Below are 23,135 nucleotides of genomic sequence, written 5' to 3'. Positions count from 1 at the left end.
AAACTATATCTTTCTTCCCATCACCCTTTCTCAACCTTTGGCCATTTTTCTTAAATTTCTTATATTTTCATTGTATTTCTAACTAATAACCAAAAATCAAAAACTATAAACGAAATAATTATCACGATTAACTCTACATTATTGAGTTATCAATTTAAAAGTGTCTAAGTTAAAGCCTGATCTATCCCGAGAGTTGAGAGGATCCCGTTTGCCCATAACCAGAATGGTAGGTGAACCACAAATCATGATTCCTCCCAAGCTGTGAAACCACACATTTTGGCGGTTTCTTTTAGGGCAATTATCAATAGTTAAAGACAAAGAACCAATAATTATAGCACGTGTCCAAACTTGTGCCATGTGATCTCCAAACCGTACACGTCTGGCCATAGCAAGGATACGTGTCCCTCCTATCTATGTGCGTGTTTCCCTGGATTATATACAATTTCTTGCAATTAAACTAAATTACATTTCTAACTATTACTTTAATTTAGTATTTTTCTTTATTTATAAGTAAAAGAATCAAATTTAAATACAAAAATTACAAGAATGTCTAATATTTGTATTGTGTTGGGTACTTACAAGTAACTTCTTCCCAAAAAGGTAACTAGCTATTTGCTTCACCATTGTTATCTACGTTTCGAAAGTTAGAAAAACTCATATAAGCATTGTAATCTTCTATAACCACAAGTAACGCGGGGGTTGGCACCTAACAACTATCTGACGCATGTGCGGCAGTCCAATCTCCCGCTGCTTAGAGTTGAATATGGTGTACCAAAAAAATTAAATTAAATACTTTCAAACAATCCACATTGTGTCATCAACCACGATCGCTACTTCTCTTCACACGTGTCAAGTGGGACCCGCATTCTATTTTTTGAGTTTTGACCTACTTTATTGGTCTCGCTTTCTACTGTGCTTCCACGTGGAGATTACCTCTTCGTTCTTTGCCAAAAAAGACATTCTAAAGGAAAGAAATTGACACTGTGACACCCGAATCTTGTGTCATACGGAAACTTCGATTTCAGATTAACCATGCTGTACGAAATCAAACTATGATGTAATCATCCGACTATTAGACATGATAATACAAGGGAATGGAAACTTGCAGAAAGCAATAACTTACTTACTTGGTTTTAATTGATTTTTTTTTTCTTGACAATATCATAATAATTTGATCTTAATCTTAAATGCAAGTAGTTTATAGCTTATTGGTTAAGAGTATGTGTCTCTGCCCTCAACGTCTCGTATTCGAATTTTTCTTTCAGTAATTTAGTGTAGATTATCCTTATCATTTGTCTTAAAAAAATAAAAAATAAAAAGTATTGTCCAGAAAACAGCTTCAAAATATATTTTAGCAATTTTTTATTATTAAGTGAAGTGGAAGGTTTGAAACTATTCAAGAATCACGCATCTTTGAATAAATTGGGCAAATAGAAAATTATATTATCATTTAGTTGTGATCAAATAAATAAAAAAATATATCGATAATGCGCAAACATCAAATTTTCAAGGTGAAAATTTTGAGTGCAGCCACAAAATAAGCCAACAATAATTTGGAATTCAACTTAAAACCTTCAACAAACATGTTAAAATATGTTGAAGTATCCAACTGAGAAGATGTTATCACATGCATGAAGTAAACTCTCTCACAAGCAAAAAAAACTCCTTGCGCGACGAAATTTTGGACGACAGAACACACATTATTGTGCAAAGTAACTTTGAGCGACGAAATTTTGCACGACAAAACAAACATCATCGCATAAAGTTACTTTGCGCAACGAACTTTTAAACTTCGTTGTGCAAAGTCTTTGCAAAAATAAAAAATTATTTTTTAAAACCTTTGCACGATGAAATCCAAATATTTCGTCGCCTAAACCAATTTATTTTCTTTTTTATTTAATTTTATATTATAAATTTTAAAATATAGTTATTTCCATAAGTTTTTATTATTTTTTTCAAAACTTTGCGCGATGAATATCAATATTTCGTCACCTAAACCCTATTTACTTTTTTTTTTATTTAACTATATATTTTATTTTGTTAAACTAAATTATTTTGTTTATTTTTTAATATTTTCTTTGCGCAACAAATCAACATTTGGTCTCCTAATTCCTATTTATTTTAATTTATTTATATTTTTAATTGTAAAATAAAATTATTCTCTTTTTTATTATTTATAAAAAAAAAAAATTTAATTTTGCACAACGTGTGACATCCCACATCGCCCAGGGGAGTGATCCTTAAATGTATATTCCCATCTTTACCTAGCACAAGGCCTTTTGGGAGCTCACTGGCTTCGGGTTCCGTAGGAACTCCGAAGTTAAGCGAGAAGGGGGCTAGAGCAATCCCATGATGGGTGACCCACTGAGAAGTTGCTCGTGAGTTCCCAAAAATAAAACCGTAAGGGAATGGTAAGCCCAAAATGGACAATATCGTGCTACGGTGGTGGAGCGGGCCCGGTAAGTGGTCCCGCCCGGGTCGGGATGTGACACAACGAACCTATATTTCGTCGCCCAAAATCCTTAAATTTGGGCGGGCGCCAAAAATGGGAAGTGAGATAATTTTTTTTTTTTTTAAGCCTTTGCGTGACCAACATTTCATCATGCAAAACCTTAAAAATTTGGGCAGGGACCAAAAATGGGATGCGAGAAATTTTATTTTTTTAATTTTTTTAAGACTTTGCGCAACCAACATTTCGTCGAGCAAAGTGTTACGGTTTTTAAAACCAAAATAACTCCTCCACAATTTTCTCAATGTCTTTCTCTATTCTCTTACTTCTCCTCTATTTCCATTTCCCCAAATCTGACCCTCTCTCTCTCACTCACTCCTCTCACTTAATCTCTCTTCTCTATCTCTCACGCTCACTCACTATCTCATCTCTCTCTCTCTCTCTCTCACTATCTTCTCTAGCTCTCTCACACTCATTCCTCTCTCTCATTCTCACTCACTATCAATCTTGCCAAAAGGTATTTTCTCCCAAATTTTTAATTTTTTCCATTAATATGTGTTTTTGGAGTTAATTAATTGGGTTTGGTGTGGAGCCAAGTTTGGGTAGGTGTGACATCCCACATCGCCCAGGAGAGTGATCCTTATATGTATATTTTCATCTCTACCTAGCACGAGGCCTTTTGGGAGCTCACTGGCTTCAGGTTCCGTAGGAACTCCAAAGTTAAGCGAGAAGAGGCCTAGAGCAATCCCATGATGGGTGACCCACTGGGAAGTTGCTCGTGAGTTCCCAAAAACAAAACCGTGAGGGAATGGTAAGCTCAAAGCGGACAATATCGTGCTACGGTGGTGGAGTGGGCCCGGGAAGTGATCCGCCCCGGGCCGGAATGTGACAATTTGGTATCAGAGCCTAACCCTGGCCGCGGTGTGCCGACGAGGACGTTGGGCCCCTAAGGTGGATTGTGACATCCCACATCGCCCAGAAGAGTGATCCTTATATGTATATTCCCATCTCTACCTAGCACGAGGCCTTTTGGGAGCTCACTGGCTTCGGGTTCCGTAGGAACTCTGAAGTTAAGCGAGAAGAGGCCTAGAGCAATCCCATGATGGGTGACCCACTGGGAAGTTGCTCGTGAGTTCCCAAAAACAAAACCGTGAGGGAATGGTAAGCCCAAAACGGACAATATCGTGCTACGGTGGTGGAGTGGGCCCAGGAAGTGATCCGCCCCGGGCCGGGATGTGACAGTAGGATTTGGGGTATGCCAATTTTAGGGGAGATTATGCTGATTTTTGGGTATTATTTTATGTTATTTTTTGGTTATTTGACCATGTTTGTTTTGTTCGTAGGGAATCATCAAGACTTTGACGGCGAAAGTTGAGGAATAGGATGCTATCGGACCATATCCCCCGCCACTACCACCACAATAGACTTGTATTAAGATTTTATTATTGCACTTTGTTAATTTATGAGTACATTTTAAATATATTATATATATTGGATAATTTGATCACTATTTTTCATATGTAATTTTATTTTGAATATATCAATTTAAATTAAAGTAATTAAAAAAATAAAGTCATACAATTAAATTAAATTAAAATAAATAAAATTTTGAAAAATCTTGTGTGTGATGAAATTAAAATAAAAGAAATAATAAAACAAACAAAAACCTTGCGCGACAAAATTTTTCGTCGCACAAGATATTAAATTAATTTAATTTAATTAAAAACCAAAAATCTTTGCGCGATGAAATATTTCATCGCCCAAAGTACCTTCGCACGACGAAGATTAGTTTTCATCATGCAAATCCTATTGTTATGAGCTTTGTAAGACGAACCATGCGCGACAAAGGTTTTATCGTGCAGGGTTTTGAGCAACGAAATCATACTTTGCGCAACAAACTTATTTCATCACACAAAGTGCTTTTTGTAGTAGTGTCAATATAGTCATAATGTTAGGATTAAACCAATTTTATAAATTTTGGGAGCTTATTAATTGATAGAGGAATACTTTAAAAAAAAAAAACAACTTTTTGACTTATTTATCCTTAACGAAAGTTGTATGATACAAATAAATGATTAATAGCGGAGCATGCAAATTTTCAAAATGTAGTATTGAAAAAAATGAGACACCTAATATTGAAAAATAAGTGCATACATTTATGTAGCGCTCTCTTTGATATTTCTGCTTCCTAAGTAAATTTTATAAAACATTGTCCATGTTGGCGAGGTATCAATCCTAAAAAATAAAGCATTGTCCCAAATAACTTTAGAGAAAAATTTTACTTCATCTTAAATTTATCTTTGTGACATTGCATAATTTTTTGTACCTATTGACAATTTTTACTACGTAGAGGTGAATTTTCTTAAGACGGTACCTCAAAAGATTATAACTTATTACAATACGGAGTTTATTCTATACATAACTGACTGAAGTAGAGACTAAATTTTTTTTATGACTATAAGGAGATAATTCCTTTTTAGAGTTATTATGTAGAAGTTTTACCGTAATATGAAAATAAAAAGAAGCACACGTTTCTGGTAAGCTGTTGGGAATAATCCATAAAATAATTTGATATATTTAGATTTGATCTTCTTGTATAAGATAATGACCTTCCTTATATCCCCTCAAAATGTTTTTTAATGGTGAAAACAATGTTTATGATAAGGTTTGGGTGTCCTAATATGACATTAAACCCATAGCTTTTTTAATGCTTTAACAAAGATTATAACTTGAAATGGGGCACTTGAGATCAACAACTAAAGCAAGTTATAAACAAACAAAATTTCAGATCAAGCAACAATCTTAAAAGCAAATGTTTAGCACGTTTATTGTATCTAGAAGCACGTTCCATTCGATAAAAAAATAAGAAAGAGACAAAACGTAAGATTATTGTTAGACGTGGGTCTCATATATGTGCATGGGGTTCCATATTTTAAATACTATAATTATATAATTGTCTTGTTCTTAATCTACTTTATACTAAAATTTGATTATTATCACTTAGTACTACAATCTAGTAATTTCTTTTCACTTATAAATAGAAGGTTTTAAGTTCAACTCAAGTGAATGGCGAGTTCGATGCCAAATTATTATGGTTGACTTATTATGCGACTTAAACCCACTCATCTAAATTACTAAAATGAACAGGAATTTGAACTTGAATGAAGATAGTAGAACACACTGTCCTAGCCAATTTAGATAAACTCATGTCCACCATTTGAGTTTTCTACAGATGAACTGCGAGTCCTCTTCGCCAGTTCGCCATAAAGGAACGAAGAAAATAGTTGCTGAAGCTTAGGCTTTCAAGTGTCAAAGCTTAGTGGCATGGATAACCTATTCTAACTGTATTTCTCATTGATTACCAACTGTAGTTCTCATTGATTACCAAGTAAACAGACGAACTTTAAACTACCTCAAATATTCAAATGTAAGACTGATTCAAAATTTGTACAGAGTTTGAATTGGTTCTAGTTTGGGTATTCTCTTTGAATTTTATAATTAATATTAAATGGATAGTATTTGGATTTTCTTATAGGATGAACTTAGTTTACCACTTGCAAATAATATATGTTCATGGTAGATATTTTAAAATCGAAATCTTTCAACTTCTTAATCAACATTGAATGATCATCCTTACAAAAAATCAATCGAATAATCGAATTGAAAATCGCGATCCATATCCTATTAATTACATCGAAATCAGGTAAAATATGAGTCAAAATCTAATCCATTGACATATCTAAGTCAAAGTTTTACTTTCAAAAACAATCAAACTCTTAAAATTTCCATGCAATAGTCCGCCAACAGATTAAATGCGCTTAGGCCAAATCTTTGTTTTTTCTCTCCTTAATTTGATACAAGTGTTTTTCACTAACAATATTAGTTTCAGTGAGAACCAAGTCTAAAACGTTAAAAGAAAAATAATTTATTGTGTGGACCTCATTTTACTAGTTTGCTTTTGTGTGCCAAAAATTGTAGGAGTGGCAAGCTTGATTATCCTAAATTTAGGCCTAACACATACGAGACACGAACCTCTCATGCCGTGCTTCGATACATGCATACACGTATATGTTTTCACTTTTGTTTGGCTACAATTCGTTACTAGTCGTCTCAGTATTACAAAAGAAGTAAAAAGCTATGGGGCCTAATTTTTCTTGTGTTAATATTTTTTTTCTCGAAATGTTAGAAGATGCTCGAAATTCAAAGTACCTTTCTTGATATGGTTAGGCTCGAGTCACTCCCGTATTAATTTGAGCCTAACACATACTTGAAATGTTAGAAGATATTCAAAATTTAAATTATTTTTCATGATATAGCGCTCAAGTCACACCCATATAATTATGAACCTAACACATACTTTGGATTCAAATCTCACCCCTTATAAGATGTTTAGGGGTAATAACTGAAAAGAAAGGACACCACTAGATCTTGTGATACATTCATCCCCTCCAATATGATGGGTTTGAGTCTTATCCATATGCCCTAATTTGGATAGGATCCACCATGAATTTACAATTTAGTATTCTTTGTTCAATTTGATCCTCATCCACAGTTTAGGTGTGAAGATCAACACAAACGGGGTAAGTTGGTAATATTAGAAAGGAGCATATTTGGATACCGATGACACAAAGGATAACCATGAAAGATCACCATCAGCACAAAATTATTATACACAACACACACAGAGACATATATATAACAACATGTAAATGTATCCTTTAGTTAATAAATTTGCAATTTTCTTCCACGATACATACCACTGATCGATTTAGAAAATAAACTATGTATATATTGTATATATAAATCTAATTAATCTTTACAATGTTTAAATCTTGCGTAAAATCTGTACTACTAACCAGTGGTATGTATCATTGTGATAATTTGAATGTAAAGCAAGATGCAGAAACGTTAAAAAGGAAGGCTTCTACATCTTTCCATAGATGATGACTGAGAGAAGAATGTAGACATCAAATCTTTTGAGATCAAACTAACACCTAAATCCTAAGTGCCTCCCTTGTTTTTATCTCTTTGCTTTATAAATATGACATAAAAATCCAAATAATAATTAATAAATAAAACAAAAATGCAACGTGCAAAATACATGGTGTATTTATGATATTAAAATCAAAACCTAGTAACAAGAAAAATATTCTAAATTAATAAAATAAAGGAAGGAAAGGAAAAGAAAAAAAAAAGTATTCATGAAAGTATCAACCGGATGAGGATGGATTGTTGCTGGACTGTGACCAAGATGGTGCCTGGAAATCAGACGAACCGCCCTGATTCGGATCCTGTGGCTGCAGGAAAAAACCCTGTTGCTGATTCTGCTCAGAGAAAAACAGAGGAAATGAAGAAGAGGAGGCCGAGGACGGCAATGCAGAAGATGGAGTGGATGACGTTGTAGGTTGTAGCAAAGAAGATTGAAGTGACGCCAATTGGGAATTGTAGTAGTACATCTGTTCCAGTAAATTTGAGTCGGCGGAGTTTTGAAGGAGCTGAGAGTAGTCAAAGTAATCTCGGATGGGGTCAGAGGAGGGATGAAAAGCTTGCTGAGGGTGATAGAGTTGCTGTTGTGGCGGTTGTGGCGGTTGTGGCGGCGGAGGCGGCGGCTGCAACGGCTGAGCTGATTGTGTTGGTCTAGAATTTGAATTGAATGTTTGGACAGCTGCTGGTGGTTGGATGAGTCTGACGTTTTCTGGGAAGTTTAATTTAGCTCTGTTTCCTCTGAATCTTAGAGCAGCTTCATCATAGGCTCGGGCGGCGGCTTCGGCCGTGTCGAATGTGCCGAGCCAGACTCTTGCAGCTTTGTGTGGATCGCGTATCTCAGCTGCCCATTTACCCCACGGCCTCTGTCTAACTCCCCTGTATCTCCTCCTCCTCTCGCCAGTTTCTCCAAATGAAACAGATTCTGCACTTGATGGTGTGGTTGGTACCGCTGTGGTAGCAGATACGGTGCCCGTCGTGGTGGTGTGGGCGGTGGCAAAATTTGTAGTTTCTTCTGTCGCTGTATTGAAAAGCACGTATATTAATTATATAGATTATTCATCTTGGTTTATGATGGCACTGTTTCATTGGGTTTTTCTTCTTCCTTTATGAATAATTTTGGAAAAAAATACATTCAAAATGTAAACATGTTAGCCTAAAAGGCTCAAGAAATGAAAGTTTTAATCTTTGCAGGATTCAGCTAATTAAGGTAAACAAGTAACAACAAACTGCATGCAATATTGGATAATATATCATGTTATAGTAGAAGAAAAACTCTTTGCAAATCTTCAATTTATTTTTCCACAAATAAATCTCATGAGAAAGAGAAATAATATGAAGGAATGAATTATTTTTATGTGATTAAAATGGCATTAATTTATTTTGTCTTCTCAAAACCATTGATTATTATTAAAAATTGTTGAGAACATATGATAAAGAAAACCAAGTTCTATAAAAAAAAAAAAAAAAAAAAAAAAAAAACAATAATAATAATTATAAAAAAAAAAAGAGTTTGAAGGATGATGATTTGGATTATAGATTGAAAACTGACCCGTTGCACCACCAGATGAAGACTCTGATTGTGTTCCTCTGTAATCCCTATAGCCACCTCTAAATGCTCTATTACCAGATTCCATGAATTGGCTTTGAGCAGAAGCAGAAGCAAAATCTTCTTCGCGCCCTCTTTTTTGACCGACCCAATAGTGAGAACCAGAAGCACTTGAAGGAAAAGCAGCTGACAAAGGAGAAGCAGAAGATGAAGATGCAGAAGAATAAAGTTGGCCTAGACTAGACGTAACTCCACCGCTTCCAATATGCCCCCAGCTATCGCTGCCTCTCTGTCCCGAAACGACATGCGTCAAAGCCGACACCATCGCCGACATCTCCGTAGCCGCCCGACCGTACCCCAAAAACATTGTCGGCGTCGAAGGCGAAACATGTTGTTGTCCTTCTTGTTGTTGATACGGCGGCGGCAACTCCAATCCTCCGCCGTAGTTAATATTATTAATATTTGCATCAACATCGCTAGCGTCGTTTGGAGAGTCAAACCTGTCGTATTGACCGCCGCCTCCTGAGCTCCTTTGGTTCGCCACCTTCAGTAAGCACATGTAAAACCCAGCCGCTCTTAGCTCTTTTTATTTTCTTTCGATGTGAAGTTTTGATCGACGGAGAGAGAATTTTAAGGATGACCCTGATCAAGCTTTTGACAAATTATGAAGACCCTTCTGAGAGCAACGGCTATATATATATGTGGACCGGTTCACGGTTCACAATTCGAACTTGACGAGCCGCCATTAAAATAGTGTTGCCTCTTGTTCATTCATCCACGATGCACCTTTCTAATAATTTTATTTTCTTTAACTTAATTTTTTTTCCTTTTTGGCACAATTAAAACTTGTGTTTTTGCAATTTCTTATGTGAGATGTGATATGTACCAAGACCCCATCAAAATATAGATCTCAGAAGCCGACTATGAAGGTAGTGGAGATTATGTTCACACAGAGGGGTTTTAATTCGATGCATATATGTACATGGGGATTATAAAGTAATGGGAATTCTGTCGGTTTACTTGTTGAAGAAAGCAAGAAAGAGGACGGTGTTAGAACTTGGAGAGAGAAACGAGAGAGAGAGAGAGAGTTCATCTTTGAATTGAGTTCTGTATTGCAACGACTATGCCGACATTTAAAGCTAGGAATAGAATACTTTTTACTGTTGGGCTTCAGTGATTAGCCCATAATTGGCACTTTTGGCAACATGGGCTTAATTCGGAAATGTGATATTATTAAATGTGAAAATGGTCCCTGTGTTTTATCCTATTGACCAATTTAGTTCTTATATTTTCAATTTGATCAATTTGGTCACTGTGTTTATATCTGTTAGTCAATTCAAGACAATCTGTTAAAAGACAGTTAAAATAGTACTCAAATGAATTGAACGAAACATCAATTTCTAAAGATAGGCATCTTATTTGTTTAGTGGGTGTACATAAAATTACGTTTTTATCCTCACATGTGCTTGACAACTGTCAATTTTACTGGTCCTTTAACGAAATGTCTTGAATTGGCTAACAAATATAAACATAGGGACCAATTTGGCCAAATTGAAAACACATGGACTAAATTGGCTGATAGAGTAAAACACAGTGACCATTTTGACATTTAAGCCTATTCTTTTTATTGGGAAGATGCATTAATCTTGTTATTATTTGTCTACTTGCATGTTAAAAATGTTTTTCAACTAATTCGAATGGGAGTAATGTTAGAGAGTTCAATTTTTTAAAACTAATTTTATAAATCGTATGACGTGGTTGTTGTAATTAATTGAATTATTACCTAACTGTTGATTAAAATGTTTATTTCTTATTAGTGACACATCATATGATTTGTAAATTTGGTTGCCAAAATTAGTCTACCTAACATCACATTCAAATGTGGATGTTCTTGTTGATAAAGACAGCTTGTAATATTTTAGTGCTCTTTTTCGTTCTCTGAAGTTTTATCATATGATTTTTTTTCACAGTAATTTTTACTATCGAGGCTTGCTTTTATTTTTTATTTTTTTGTTTTTAATGGAAACCACCGTAGATTTAGTTTTGACATGGAGTTCAGTGAGAGTTTGATTCGATGAGAATTGTTTTATTTTTTTCTTTCTTTTTTATTTACGTACCCTTATTTTCTTCAGGCAGATGATCTTTTAACTTATAGTGTTATTTACATACTCATTTTTATCTTACACATACTTTTGTTAATTTCTTACCATTCATCTTCTTCAATTCACTTAATTCGATAGCCGAAATTGAAAATAATGTATGAGAAGTAAAAATGAATATGTGGTTAACGTTACCCTAACTTAAATCATACTTTTGTTATTGATTTTCACGTTTGAGTTTGAATGGACATTGTGGCTGTCCTTTATACTATTATTTGTACTATTTCTTAATTCCCTTGTACTAGCTTATGATATTTAAATAAAGCATCTTATTCCAAAAGAATTAAAGTTATGTACTTGGCATGTAATTTTAATTTTGGTTCTACAGTTTTTGCGGGACTTGGATGAAACCCAACTATTTAAAGGCGCTTGTACAATTTGTTGATGAATCATCATCAACCATGCATCATGCATGACGATGTTTGGGTGTGACCTTGATCACATTACTTTTTATTTTGTAGTTGTGAGCAAGATGAATATTACTTAAGTCGTATTAATTTAAACGGTAGGAAATCTATATAATTCTCCTGCCTAATTAACTAGGAGGACTGGTTTAATTTGGTGGTTACACATTCACCTTCCAACCACGCGTCTTTTGGATTTTAATATAAAATTTTGGCGGCATATCTTAACAGGCAAACAATGAATATTTGAATACTCAAGTGTTCTTAAGCTTTCGATTAAGAAAAAAAAAAGGTGTTCTTAATCTATGTCTAAAATATTTTCTCTGGAATTTTTCCTTAGTTCTCTGAATGGATAGAATATTAAAAGTCAAAGATATAACAGGGTAACGTTTGCAACTTTGTATCACCCATAATGTGATCAAATCATTAATTGATATGATGTTTCTAAACAAGGATCGATGGAGGTAAGAAATTAAATAAAGGGGTAGTTTATTTTCTTGTAGTATGGTGTGAAATTTACTAATTTAGATATCGAGAGTAGGCTAAATTTTTGTTTGTCAAGCCACTAAGTACTACGGTCAATGAAATATCTTAAATTCGATTCTCGTCAAATGCAAAGTTGAACCACATTATTGCTAGCTCATTGTGAGACTAAGTCCACCCCCTCCCCTTAGTGTAGATTATATTGTTTGCTCAGGTCGAGGGCCGATTTCGACTCCAGTGTCATCCTCAACGCCTCCTCCATCACCCACGATAGGTTGTGTGCCACCAACAACGCTGTCATGGCTGACGACGATGCACATGAGAGGAAGGTTGGGGGGGACGGGTGGGAAAGGTTTCTGGGTTTTGGGATTTTGGGGATGCAGGTGCCCAGAGATAAAGAGAAGAGAAAGAGGTGAGAGAGAGAGAGGGTGGTGGAGGAAGGTTGGGCGGAGGGACGGGTGGAAAGGTTTTTGGGTTTTGGGGATGTAGGTGCGCAAAGATGGACAAGAAAGAAAGGCGAGAGAGAAAGGAGAGAGAGAGGGATTCCACAATTTTATATAAAAAAATATTTTTATTTTTATTTTTTTTAATATTTAATTATTAAAAATATATTTAATTATTTTTTAATCCAATTGGATTAGTGAGTGGACCCCGTCTCTAGCCACGTCATCACTTAATAGAGAAATTAACTATTAAAACTGACGGATGTTTGACATTTGCACAAATTCGTAAGATGAGGTATGACATTGTCATTTTTAAAAGATGAGGTATGAAAGTGTCGTTCGACCTATAGTTGAGGTAATTTTTTGTAATGTGCCCTAATATTTAAATAAATAAATAAAAACGAAAAACTAAAAGAAAATGCAAGCCTTGGACATTCATTATCTCCTTCAAATCACACATGTCCTTAAAATCATCACATCCCTTTCATAATATCTCTTCCTACTCAAATCCGCAACCCCCCCCCCCCCCAAAAAAGAAAATCTCTGTCCAAATCCCCACCCTCTATTTTCACTGATATTCCCTACCACCCACCCACCCCCTCCAAATGCCTAGTATTCATATTTACCGCAGCACCGCATAGGCTCCATTGAAGTTTCTTGCCTCTATCTATCACACACTGTTCCTTCCTCCAACCTTTATGATGATTGTAGCCCAAATCTTTCCTAGCCTCTCTCCAATGCAGATATCACACCCCACACACCATTATTTATTTATTATTTTAAATTATGTTTTTTTTTTAATTTTTGTAATTAATTAAATAGGGATTTAAAAGTCTTCTTTTAAAGGGATAAATGTAACATCCCGTCCCGAAACTAAAGAAACGTACGTGTGAAATTACCGTTTTACCCCCTAGTTCGTTTTTTTTTTTCGGGTAGTTTTGTGTTGTGTGGGTTGTGGGACCACACACACTCATACACTCTCTTTTCTCCCGGGATTCTCTCCCTCATTCCCTCACTCTTTGTCTCTCTGTCTCTGTCTCAGTCTCTCTCTCTCTCCCCGAGTTCCTCTCTTCTTCTTCTTCCTTCTTCAACACACACGGCCACACATACAAACATAATCAAACCTGCACCAATTAAGAAACTAAGACCACCATCGTGTTCGTGGAGCTGAGAGGAGTTCAAAGGTGCCATTTTCAGGTAAGGATATCGTTGTTTTCACGTCGATATCGCCTTGGCCGATTTGAACACTGTTCATGCAAACCTAATCTAGCTTGTTTTTGGAATTTCTAAGCTTGTAGTTGTGTTTGTGAGGTTCCAAGGAGCCTCGGAGTGGTTCGTTGGGTGAGTTTGGACGTCGGGATCGTCCTGTGCAAAGTTGGCCGAACTTGGATCGTTGTTGCAGGTGAGATTCCTTAATTTTTAGGCCTTAAAAGTAGTCCAACGTGATTCTACTAGTCCTAAGCTTCATTTTGGTATAAAGAACGTGAAATTTGGTTGAAAAACGAAGGAGAAAACAAAGTTAGAAATTTTTCCAGTTTTCCGGCGCCGTCGCCGGCGCCGGAGGTTCGCCGGAGAAGAAAGGGGAATATTCCGTTAAGTCTAACGGAATATTCCTAACGGCAGTGACAGAATCCGGTTAGATTTGACGGAATATTCCGTCAGTTAACGGAATATTCCTGACGGCGTCAACTGACGCCGTCAGTGTGCAGTGCACGTGGGCCGCGCGTGGGGGCGCGTAGGTCCGTGCGTGTTCAGGCGCGTGGGGGCGCGTGCGTGGTCCAAAAATTTTTCTAAAAATATGGGCGTGATCCTGAGGTTGTGTAGGTCACGTTGGTATATTCATTTGTCCAATTTGAGCATTGTATGAGAAGTTATTACGAGAAGTTGTTTAGGTGCTTTTAAATTAATGTTTTCGTAACTTTGTCGCGTATAGGTGATTCCTATTCCGAGGACGAGCGTACACACTCGAGACAGGGGGGCTACGACCCTTCTAATTATCAGTGAGTGGGCTTTTGTTTTCCGTATATACCTATATACCTCTAAATTCCCAGAAATAGAATAGAAAAGGTTATTTGTTTTATGCCATGCATCATATGAATGACGTTTACGCATTATCACGTGCATTGGTAATTGGCATACATATATATATATATGTGTAATTGGTGCTGTGGACGCACAGGTAAGTGCCAGGTAAGCGGTATTCATGTGGTTATGCATTCCTGTTTATTATGCAATGGTAGTTTGAGAGGTTTAGAGAGCTCATAATCTGCACCCCCGGTGTTAGTGCTCCCGCCCAGGGCCAGGGCACAGCCTTCACGTGTATGTTCACCAGCACCGCATGCTCGCCTTGGATCCAAGATAGGTGCAAGCCTGTCGTACAGACCACATTAGGTGGTTCCGACTTGTAGGTGACCCGCGATTATCGCACAGCTTCACGTGATCGTAGCACTAGAGCATACATATATAATACACCCAGCTTGTCGTACAGACCACGTTAGGTGGTTCCGACTCGTGTGCAGATTCAGTTATTGAGTTGAGAGTGGAGCTCTAGATTCAGCCGTACAGGTCACGTTAGGTGACTCCCGGCTGCCAGATTATATATATTCGATGTGAATTACGCTTGAGCATTTATATTTGATTATGATATTCTGTTGTGGCATATTCTCAAGCATGAATGGCATATTGTGAGCATGAATGGCATATGTGGAACATGATTGACATATCTATACATACGTATATATGTTCATTTTCTGGGAAGTATACAGGTTTTACGGCAAGGGGTTAGAATGTGTTTTGCTAAAGAGTTTTCAAAGAACTTTGTTTTTGCCCACTCACGCTTTTGTTTTTGCGCCCCTCCAGGTTCTAGTGGTCTAGAAGGTTCGGTGGTTTATCCCAGAGGGCGTCCCGGCAATTTCTGACAGACATTCACCATTGTAGGGTCACCTTCGGGTGTACATATGTCATATCTTTTCCTTTTGGACTGTTGTAGACTTGCTCTGAATTGTGTCTCACATACACTAGTACTTTGTATGTTATTAGGTTTTTAATTATTAGTACTTTTTTATTACCTTCTCATTAGCTTCCGCACGCGCACATGGTTACGTCACCTTCGAGTGACGGCCAGCACGCCCTGATCTCGGTCGGGGTGTGTCAATAAACATGTCATTAACATATTTATTAAATGGTGGGTGGGAAAATAAGATACTAGGATGGGAATATCAACACTCTTTCTTAATTAAGTTTGGCTTTAAACAATTTGTGTTTTTTAGATGCCTAAAATACCCCTAATTACTTATTTATTATCTACAATTAATTATATCGATATTATGTGAATTAATATCATGAAATATTTTTCAAACTATGAAAATTGAAACAGAGAATTAATGATTCTGGAAAAAAAAAAATGTGTAAGAGGTATTGATGTATTGGTCGGCGCATAAATTTTAGGGTGATTTTATGAAAAATCAATAAAAAGTTACAATATTAACAATAGATCAACAATATTTATATTAATTATAAATATGTCAATCATGTATTGTAATACTTAAATGCATTTAAAATAAACAAAAATTACAAAATCTGCAACTACAGCCGGCACCCACTTCAACTAACACTCTCTTTCTTATAATTCTATATTTGGAATAAATCAATACAGATCAGACACTGCAATGCAGTGTCTGTTTCTTGATTCTGTTTTTTACATTTGGATTCAGACACTGAGTTATAGTGTCCATTTATTGGTTTCGTTTTTTCCATCACTCACACGCCTCCTACATGTTCCTTTGTACATTTGAATTCAAACACTGCAATGCAATGTCCGTTTCCTAGTTCTATTTTCCACTTTTGGATTCAGATACTGTGTTGCAACGTCCGTTTCCTGGTTCTATTTTTTCCATCACTCACACATCTCATACACTTCACACCTCACACGACTCCTGATTTTACATTTAGATTCAGACACTGTAATGCAGTGTCCGTTTCCTGGTTTTGTTTTTTTACAATTGGATTCGAACACTGCAATGCAATGTCTGTTTCATAGTCCCTTTTTTTTTTTTTTTTTTTACTTGAGTAGACTCCTTCATGTAAACGTAGGGCGAGAGAGATATTGTCACATCCTAGCCCAGGCGGGACCACTTCCCGCGCCCGCTCCACTACCATAGCACGATATTGTCCGTTTTGGGCTTACCATTCCCTCACGGTTTTGTTTTTGGGAACTCACGAGCAACTTCCCAGTGGGTCACCCATCATGGGATTGCTTTAGCCCCCCTTCTCGCTTAACTTCGAAATTCCTACGGAACCCGAAGCCAGTGAGCTCCCAAAAGGCCTCGTGTTAGGTAGGGATGAGAATATACATTTAAGGATCACTCCCCCGGGCGATGTGGGATGTCACAATCCACCCCCCTTAGGGGTCCGACATCCTCGTCGGCACACCACGACCAGGGTTAGGCTCTGATACCGATTGTCACATCCCCGCCCCAGCGGGACCACTTCCCGAACCCGCTCCACCACCGTAGCACGATATTGTCCGCTTTGGACTTACCATTCCCTCATGGTTTTGTTTTTGGGAACTCACAAGCAACTTCCCAGTGGGTCACCCATCATGGGATTGCTCTAGCCCCCTTCTCGTTTAACTTCAGAGTTCCTACGGAACCCGAAGCCAGTGAGCTCCCAAAATGCCTCGTGCTAGGTAGGGATGGGAATATACATTTAAGGATCACTCCTATGGGCAATGTGGGATGTCGCAAATAAAATATACATATTCTAACTATTTATTGGATTCGGATCCTCTCAAGATCAGTTCTATAGGAATAGAAATCCAACGACCAAATCCTCTTCCCCCTCAACTCTTATTTCTCTCTCGCACCCCCACACCCCACCGTTGTTAATAAACCCCAAATTCAATTGCAGGTCATCTGTGCTCTAAGTCTGATTTATTTTTTCACTATCCCTTATTGTTTTAGTTTTTTATTTGTCATCTCTTTCTTCTTCTTCATCTTTGAGATCTCTCTCACTCTAATTCTTCTATAGTTATGAAAAAGATCTTTGCAACCAAAAGATATTGTTTGCACGACCCCTCTCTTTGTTGTTTCATTAACATCGGTTGAGATTTTAAGGTCAAGGGACTTGCACTGAGGGATATGGTGGTGGTGGGGCTAATTTTGGAAAGGGTAAGGTGAGGGACTTGCAATTGGTGGTTGTGGGTTGGGTGGGTTATGGCAGTGTTGTGGCTGATTTTAAGGTGTGGTTGAATTTAATTTGGAATTTGAGGAGTTGGTGGTTTGAGGTTGAGAGCTTTGAAGTGAAGGAGAAAGAGAAGAGTTGAGGGTAAAAGAGGAAGGATAAGAGATTTTGGCCGTTGGATTTGTATCAATGGATGAGATCCATTGACCTGGAGGATATCGACAAATTGATATGGAGATGATCTAAATCCATATTTATAATAGTTTAAGCCCATATAACATTAATAGAGAGAGAGAAATAGATAGTGAATGATAGAATAGTCAAATTCTAACTATTTATAATGACTTAAAGTCTATGTGGCATTCATCATTGACCTATGTCTAATTACTAAAAATATATCATTGATATATGGCTTAATAGTAAAGTTTTTATTGACCTTTGACTAAATTACCTTCAAATTTCAGCTAGCTAGTATTAAGAAGACTAATTTACCCACCTCATGCATTACTCTTCTTCCACATCTATTTATCTATGATAAATATGGGTAAATTAATAAAATAAAAAAATGTGAAGTATTTCATTGATATTTTTCCGTGGAATATTCTAATAACTCTGTGTGGAAATGATATCTCGGTGAGAATTCAAAATATAACTAAATTAATTTATAAGTTTTCGACAAAAACAAAATGGTGTGGGCTTTAGTTTACCTACTTAGAATATTGTAATAACAAATTTCACACTTATCATATATAATAAGGAGTGGGTATAATTTACCCACTTACATATATAATAAGGAGTAGGTAAATTAATTTATATGAAAAACGATTCTACTGAACAATACTAAAATGTATTTATTATATATGGCAATGCATGGATCGTTGGAAAATTAAAAAACAAATACTAAAAAACCGTGAGCATTATTAGTTTTTTTTTCAAACAAACGATAGTATATACATTAAAGCGGTGGAGGAGTGCGCTAAGCCTTACATTGGGCTTACCATAATAATGTGGTTCTCAATAAGGAGTGGGTATAATTTACCCACTTACATATATAATAAGGAGTAGGTAAATTAATTTATATGAAAAACGATTCTACTGAACAATAGTAAAATGTATTTATTATATATGGCAATGCATGGATCGTTGGAAAATTAAAAAACAAATACTAAAAAACCGTGAGCATTATTAGTTTTTTTTTCAAACAAACGATAGTATATACATTAAAGCGGTGGAGGAGTGCGCTAAGCCTTACATTGGGTTTACCATAATAATGTGGTTCAACTTCACCTTTGGTGAGAACAGTACCTAAAACCTCTCATTTTTAAGTGAAGAAGAATATCACTAGGCCGTAGTCAGTGGTGGAGCAAGAAATCAAAGCTAGGAGGGGCCTCCAAGTCATATGAGAGAAATTAGACAAAAAAAAAATATAACTAATGGGAAGGTTCATTTTTTGTAGTGGAAAGAAAAATATTAATCAAAAGAGAGTAATGAAGTCACCAAAAAAAAAAAAAAAATGAAATAGTTATATCATAAGCACTTAACTTCATTACAGGTTCTTACATTGAAGTTGAACAAATTAACAATCATGGTTCAAAACTGTAGTTATGAAAATTATCTTTCAAAATGCATTCTTTCTCTATTCCATGTATGCGTGGTTTCACTGTAAAACAACACTCTATCATACAAAATAGTGAACTAACTAAGAAAGGCTAGTTGATATAAGACTTTCGTTTCATACCAATACTACTTTAAAACACTTTTTTTCTTCTTTTTTTTTGTCAATTAGAGAAACAAAATAAAGATAGCTGGGAGCAAAAGTGTACATAAGTCGAAGAATGCAAAGTATCCAACCAAAAACACACAAACAAAAGCTACAAAATGCTAAAACTTCAGGGTAGGCCCAGACCTTTCCTGGTCCTGGCTCCGCCACTAACCGTAGCACTAAGTGACATTATTTTGTTTTTAATGCTTTGATTGGAGCCAAAATTCAAATGTGGGTGAGAAACTGTTTAGAAGAGATGTGGTATAAGTTGTAAATAATTTGTAATACTAGGTTACTTTATTTTTACGTGTTAAATTTTGAATTTTTGTCGAATGTTTATACATGGAAATTTTTTTTCTAAGAAATATAAGTCATAGGCTAAACCAATTTCCTTCTCCTTAAAAATTGTCATGTGAATAATATCGTTTATTAAAAAAAAAAAAGTCAAAAGGGCCTATTTGTAATTAATGAACCCTTAGTAAAACTATGACTTGTATTTAATTTGAAAAACCATCATGGTTGTGTAACAGTGCAAGCAACAGCATAATATTCCTTCCTTCTTTTTATGAGTACGGCAAATAAATGTCAACCCATATGCATAAACAACGGTCGTTTATATGAACACAAAATAAGAAAAAGTATGCAGAACCCCACATTGTTAATCCTAATTATTACAAAAGTATAAGTTGGGTATACTACACATTCCCAATTGTTTTTTTTTTTTTTTTTTAATACCAAATTCATTTAGTGTATTTTTTTTCCCAACTTAAAAAGAAGTATTGCTAAAATAAGAGCCAATTTAGTTATTAGATTAAACAGTTATTATTGCTTCGACACAAAATAAAAAATAGTCTCTTGAACGCATAAATGGTTGGAAATTAACATTCTAATCACCTTTGGTTTCCATTTAGTTGATGGTCTGCCGATGGTGAGAGAAGGTGTTGACGATGTTGCTGGGATGAAGGGTAGTTTAAAGAGTGAATAGACAACAAATTACATTATAGAAGTATAATCACAACCACAAGAATAATAAATAAAAATGAAATGGGGTTATGCTATTGATTTTGTTTTCTTATAGATCTTTAAAGGAGATGTCAAGTATAATATGTTAAAATTTTATTTGATGGCTGATATGACAAATTGTATACAAATGCTAAATTCTCTTCTTTTTTAATGGATGTGTCAAATATTTATTTTATTATTTTATTGAGCCTAGAGTTACATTAACTATTAAAAATAATCAAAATTAATTGTAGTTTTTATTCTATTGGTTGTTAATGGGAATCATGTATTAAAAAATTCAATTAAATATATTTGACTCTTTCTTTGTTTACCATCAAAAAGGCAGCTAGAAAGCAAATAGTCAAATGACTCACATGCCACATCATAGATAGCTTATTCATTGAAAAACATTTGAATGTCTTTTAATCCTATTTGACATATTTGACATTTATAGTCTTAGTTGCTTAATTTGTGGATTCATGGTTTGTACCCAATATAGTACGGTCAAAGCACGTCTACCTTTCCTGCATGCATCATGCGGCATGTGCGCTACGAAACTCCATATCCTTTTTCACATTCAAACTCATATATAATAATATCTGACATAATAAAAAAAATAAAACTCAGAATATAAAATCCTTGAGTTGAACTCGTTTAAAAGAGAGAAACACTATTTCAACCTACGTCAAACGACTGACATAGTCAGGCTGGTCGAGGACCCGCCATTCTTTGTAAATTAACAGAAAGATTACTAAATAATTTTGACTACATATTTTTATGAAAATAAATATATTAAATCGGAAACTACGAGCTTCAAAGAAAATATGTAAGAATGAAAGTCCTTAGAACCAGGATGGCCGAAGAGCAAATCCTAAATGTGTTCGGGGTTGATCATCAATGTCAGGGACGATGAAAGAATGCGAGCATTGATGTAAGATAACAGCCGTCTTCATAGACGTTTCATTAAGATAGTCACTTCTACCCAAGTACTGTTCTCACTCGTTCAATCAAACATACAAGCAGGATAGCTAATCAAATCAATGATCTATCCTGAATATTAAACAAAAAAAGAAGAATAAAAAAAACAAAATTAAGAGAGATGGATGAGTAGGATAGGCTAATTGAATAAGTGATCTACCCTAAATATTGAACATTCAAAGAGGAATCAAAGAAAAAAAAGGAACGAGGAAAGATAAAAAATAGCATACATAAATGACTATATATTTTTATAATTTATATCGCAAATGGTCTTTTATGTTATGACAACAGCTCATCAATTTGGTCATTTATATTTTAAATTCATCAATTTGGTTCTTTATCTATTGTTTTGATCATTAATATTGTTCGACAATCTAATTTCGTTATGTAAAAATGTCCTTTATCTAATATTGTTAAAAAGTCCATTAGTACGTTGATGTGGCAATAACTGGGGCCCACAAAACAAATTAAGACAAAGATTAAATCAAAATAATAATTTAAAAAAAAAAAAAAAAAACAAGTATAGTAAAAATTAAAGGAAAAATAAAACGTTGTGCTTGTGAGGGAAGAACCTGATGGGGACATCCGTCCCTCATTCATCACAATTCCATGGCTTATTGATTCGTTCTTGTGTTGATAAAAGACTGCATATTTTCTGCATCTTTTGTAAATTAAGACCGGGACATACATACTAGCAATCTAGCATGCGAGAAAGAGACCATCTATGAAGCTTTGTTTCGTTTTTCTGAATCAAAGTAATAAAATAAAATAAAAAAAGCTCCCTCACTCTCCCTTTCCAGTCTCTGCAAACCACCAACCACACACTTCCTAACCCAGATTTCGACCTTATCGGCCAGATTGACCCTCCCCTCCCTCTCCCTCTCCGGCTCTCTTGCCGTCGCCCCCTCCTCCACCCACCCACATTTCCCCGTTTCCCAACCCACTACTTTCTCTTCGTCTAAATCTTTTTTGGATTTCAAAATTTTAAGGCATTTTTTAAATTTCTATAATATTTTTAAAAATTAATTTTTTATACTTAATACACGTAGCAACACATGATTTGTTATGTTGATAATATACAAACGTCACATCAACATATTAATATATATTTTTTTTAACGAGAGTTAATCACTTGAACAATTTTGACGACTAAATGAATAGTCGAAGAACCAAAGTTAAATAGTCAAAATATAGAAAAACCATGTATGAGTTTGCACTCTCTTTTCACGTTTTGCACTTTCCTCAAATCTTATCTAGTCATTGTATTGATCAAACATGAGTCAAATCACAAAGTTCAAATAGTGAGTGCAATACTTAAAAACAGAAGTGCGAAAGTCGTTACACTTGATTATACGGTATATAATTCATCCTAGGTTGGCGTTAAATCTAAAGCTAATTGGCTTGACGGAGCCAGATTATTATTCCAACTTTACTGGACCCTATGTTTGTACTTTGTACATGCTCAATCTTCTCTCTCATGATTCGGTGGGGCTTCTGCTTTATAGCTAGGATAATGACAATAGGAGCTTCGTGGCAAATGTGACCTTAGACAATAGGAGCCTCGCCGGATCCATTCCTTAGGGATCCTAAGGATCACGCAATCGTGTCCGTTTATCGTATATTGTGCTACCAGTTTTCGTTAGGTACTATTTATATTTGAATTTTAAATTTTAAATGATTTATGACCTCACGATATACGGTGAACAAACATAATTGCGTGATCCCTATGATCCCTAGGGAAT

At 35.5% G+C, this 23,135-nt stretch overlaps 1 protein-coding gene across 1 annotated transcript; it reads right to left on the bottom strand.

The window, feature by feature from the left end:
* Window positions 1–7,502: 7,502 nt before the first annotated feature.
* Window positions 7,503–10,097, bottom strand: LOC137728901 (uncharacterized). The gene is made up of 2 exons (XM_068467697.2): window positions 8,985–10,097; window positions 7,503–8,453 (listed from the first exon to the last, which is right to left on the bottom strand). The coding sequence occupies exons 1-2, from the start codon at window positions 9,538–9,540 to the stop codon at window positions 7,660–7,662; spliced, it is 1,350 nt and encodes a 449-aa protein (XP_068323798.2). The 5' UTR covers window positions 9,541–10,097; the 3' UTR covers window positions 7,503–7,659.
* Window positions 10,098–23,135: the final 13,038 nt, after the last annotated feature.

Source organism: Pyrus communis, chromosome 10 (assembly GCF_041283825.1).
Source record: "Pyrus communis isolate YQ-2024b chromosome 10, ASM4128382v1, whole genome shotgun sequence".
Taxonomy (NCBI): Eukaryota; Viridiplantae; Streptophyta; class Magnoliopsida; order Rosales; family Rosaceae; genus Pyrus; species Pyrus communis.
Note: the sequence above shows the minus strand (reverse complement) of the source record. Positions and strands in the feature narration are given on the sequence as shown.

Bases quoted from the DNA above. Each gene is read 5' to 3' on its own strand.
- LOC137728901 (XM_068467697.2), bottom strand. From the start codon at position 9,540: ATGTGCTTACTGAAGGTGGCGAACCAAAGGAGCTCAGGAGGCGGCGGT. The intron at 8,454-8,984 runs GTCAGTTTTCAA...TTTTCAATACAG, and splicing joins TTCATCTGGTGGTGCAACGG to CGACAGAAGAAACTACAAAT.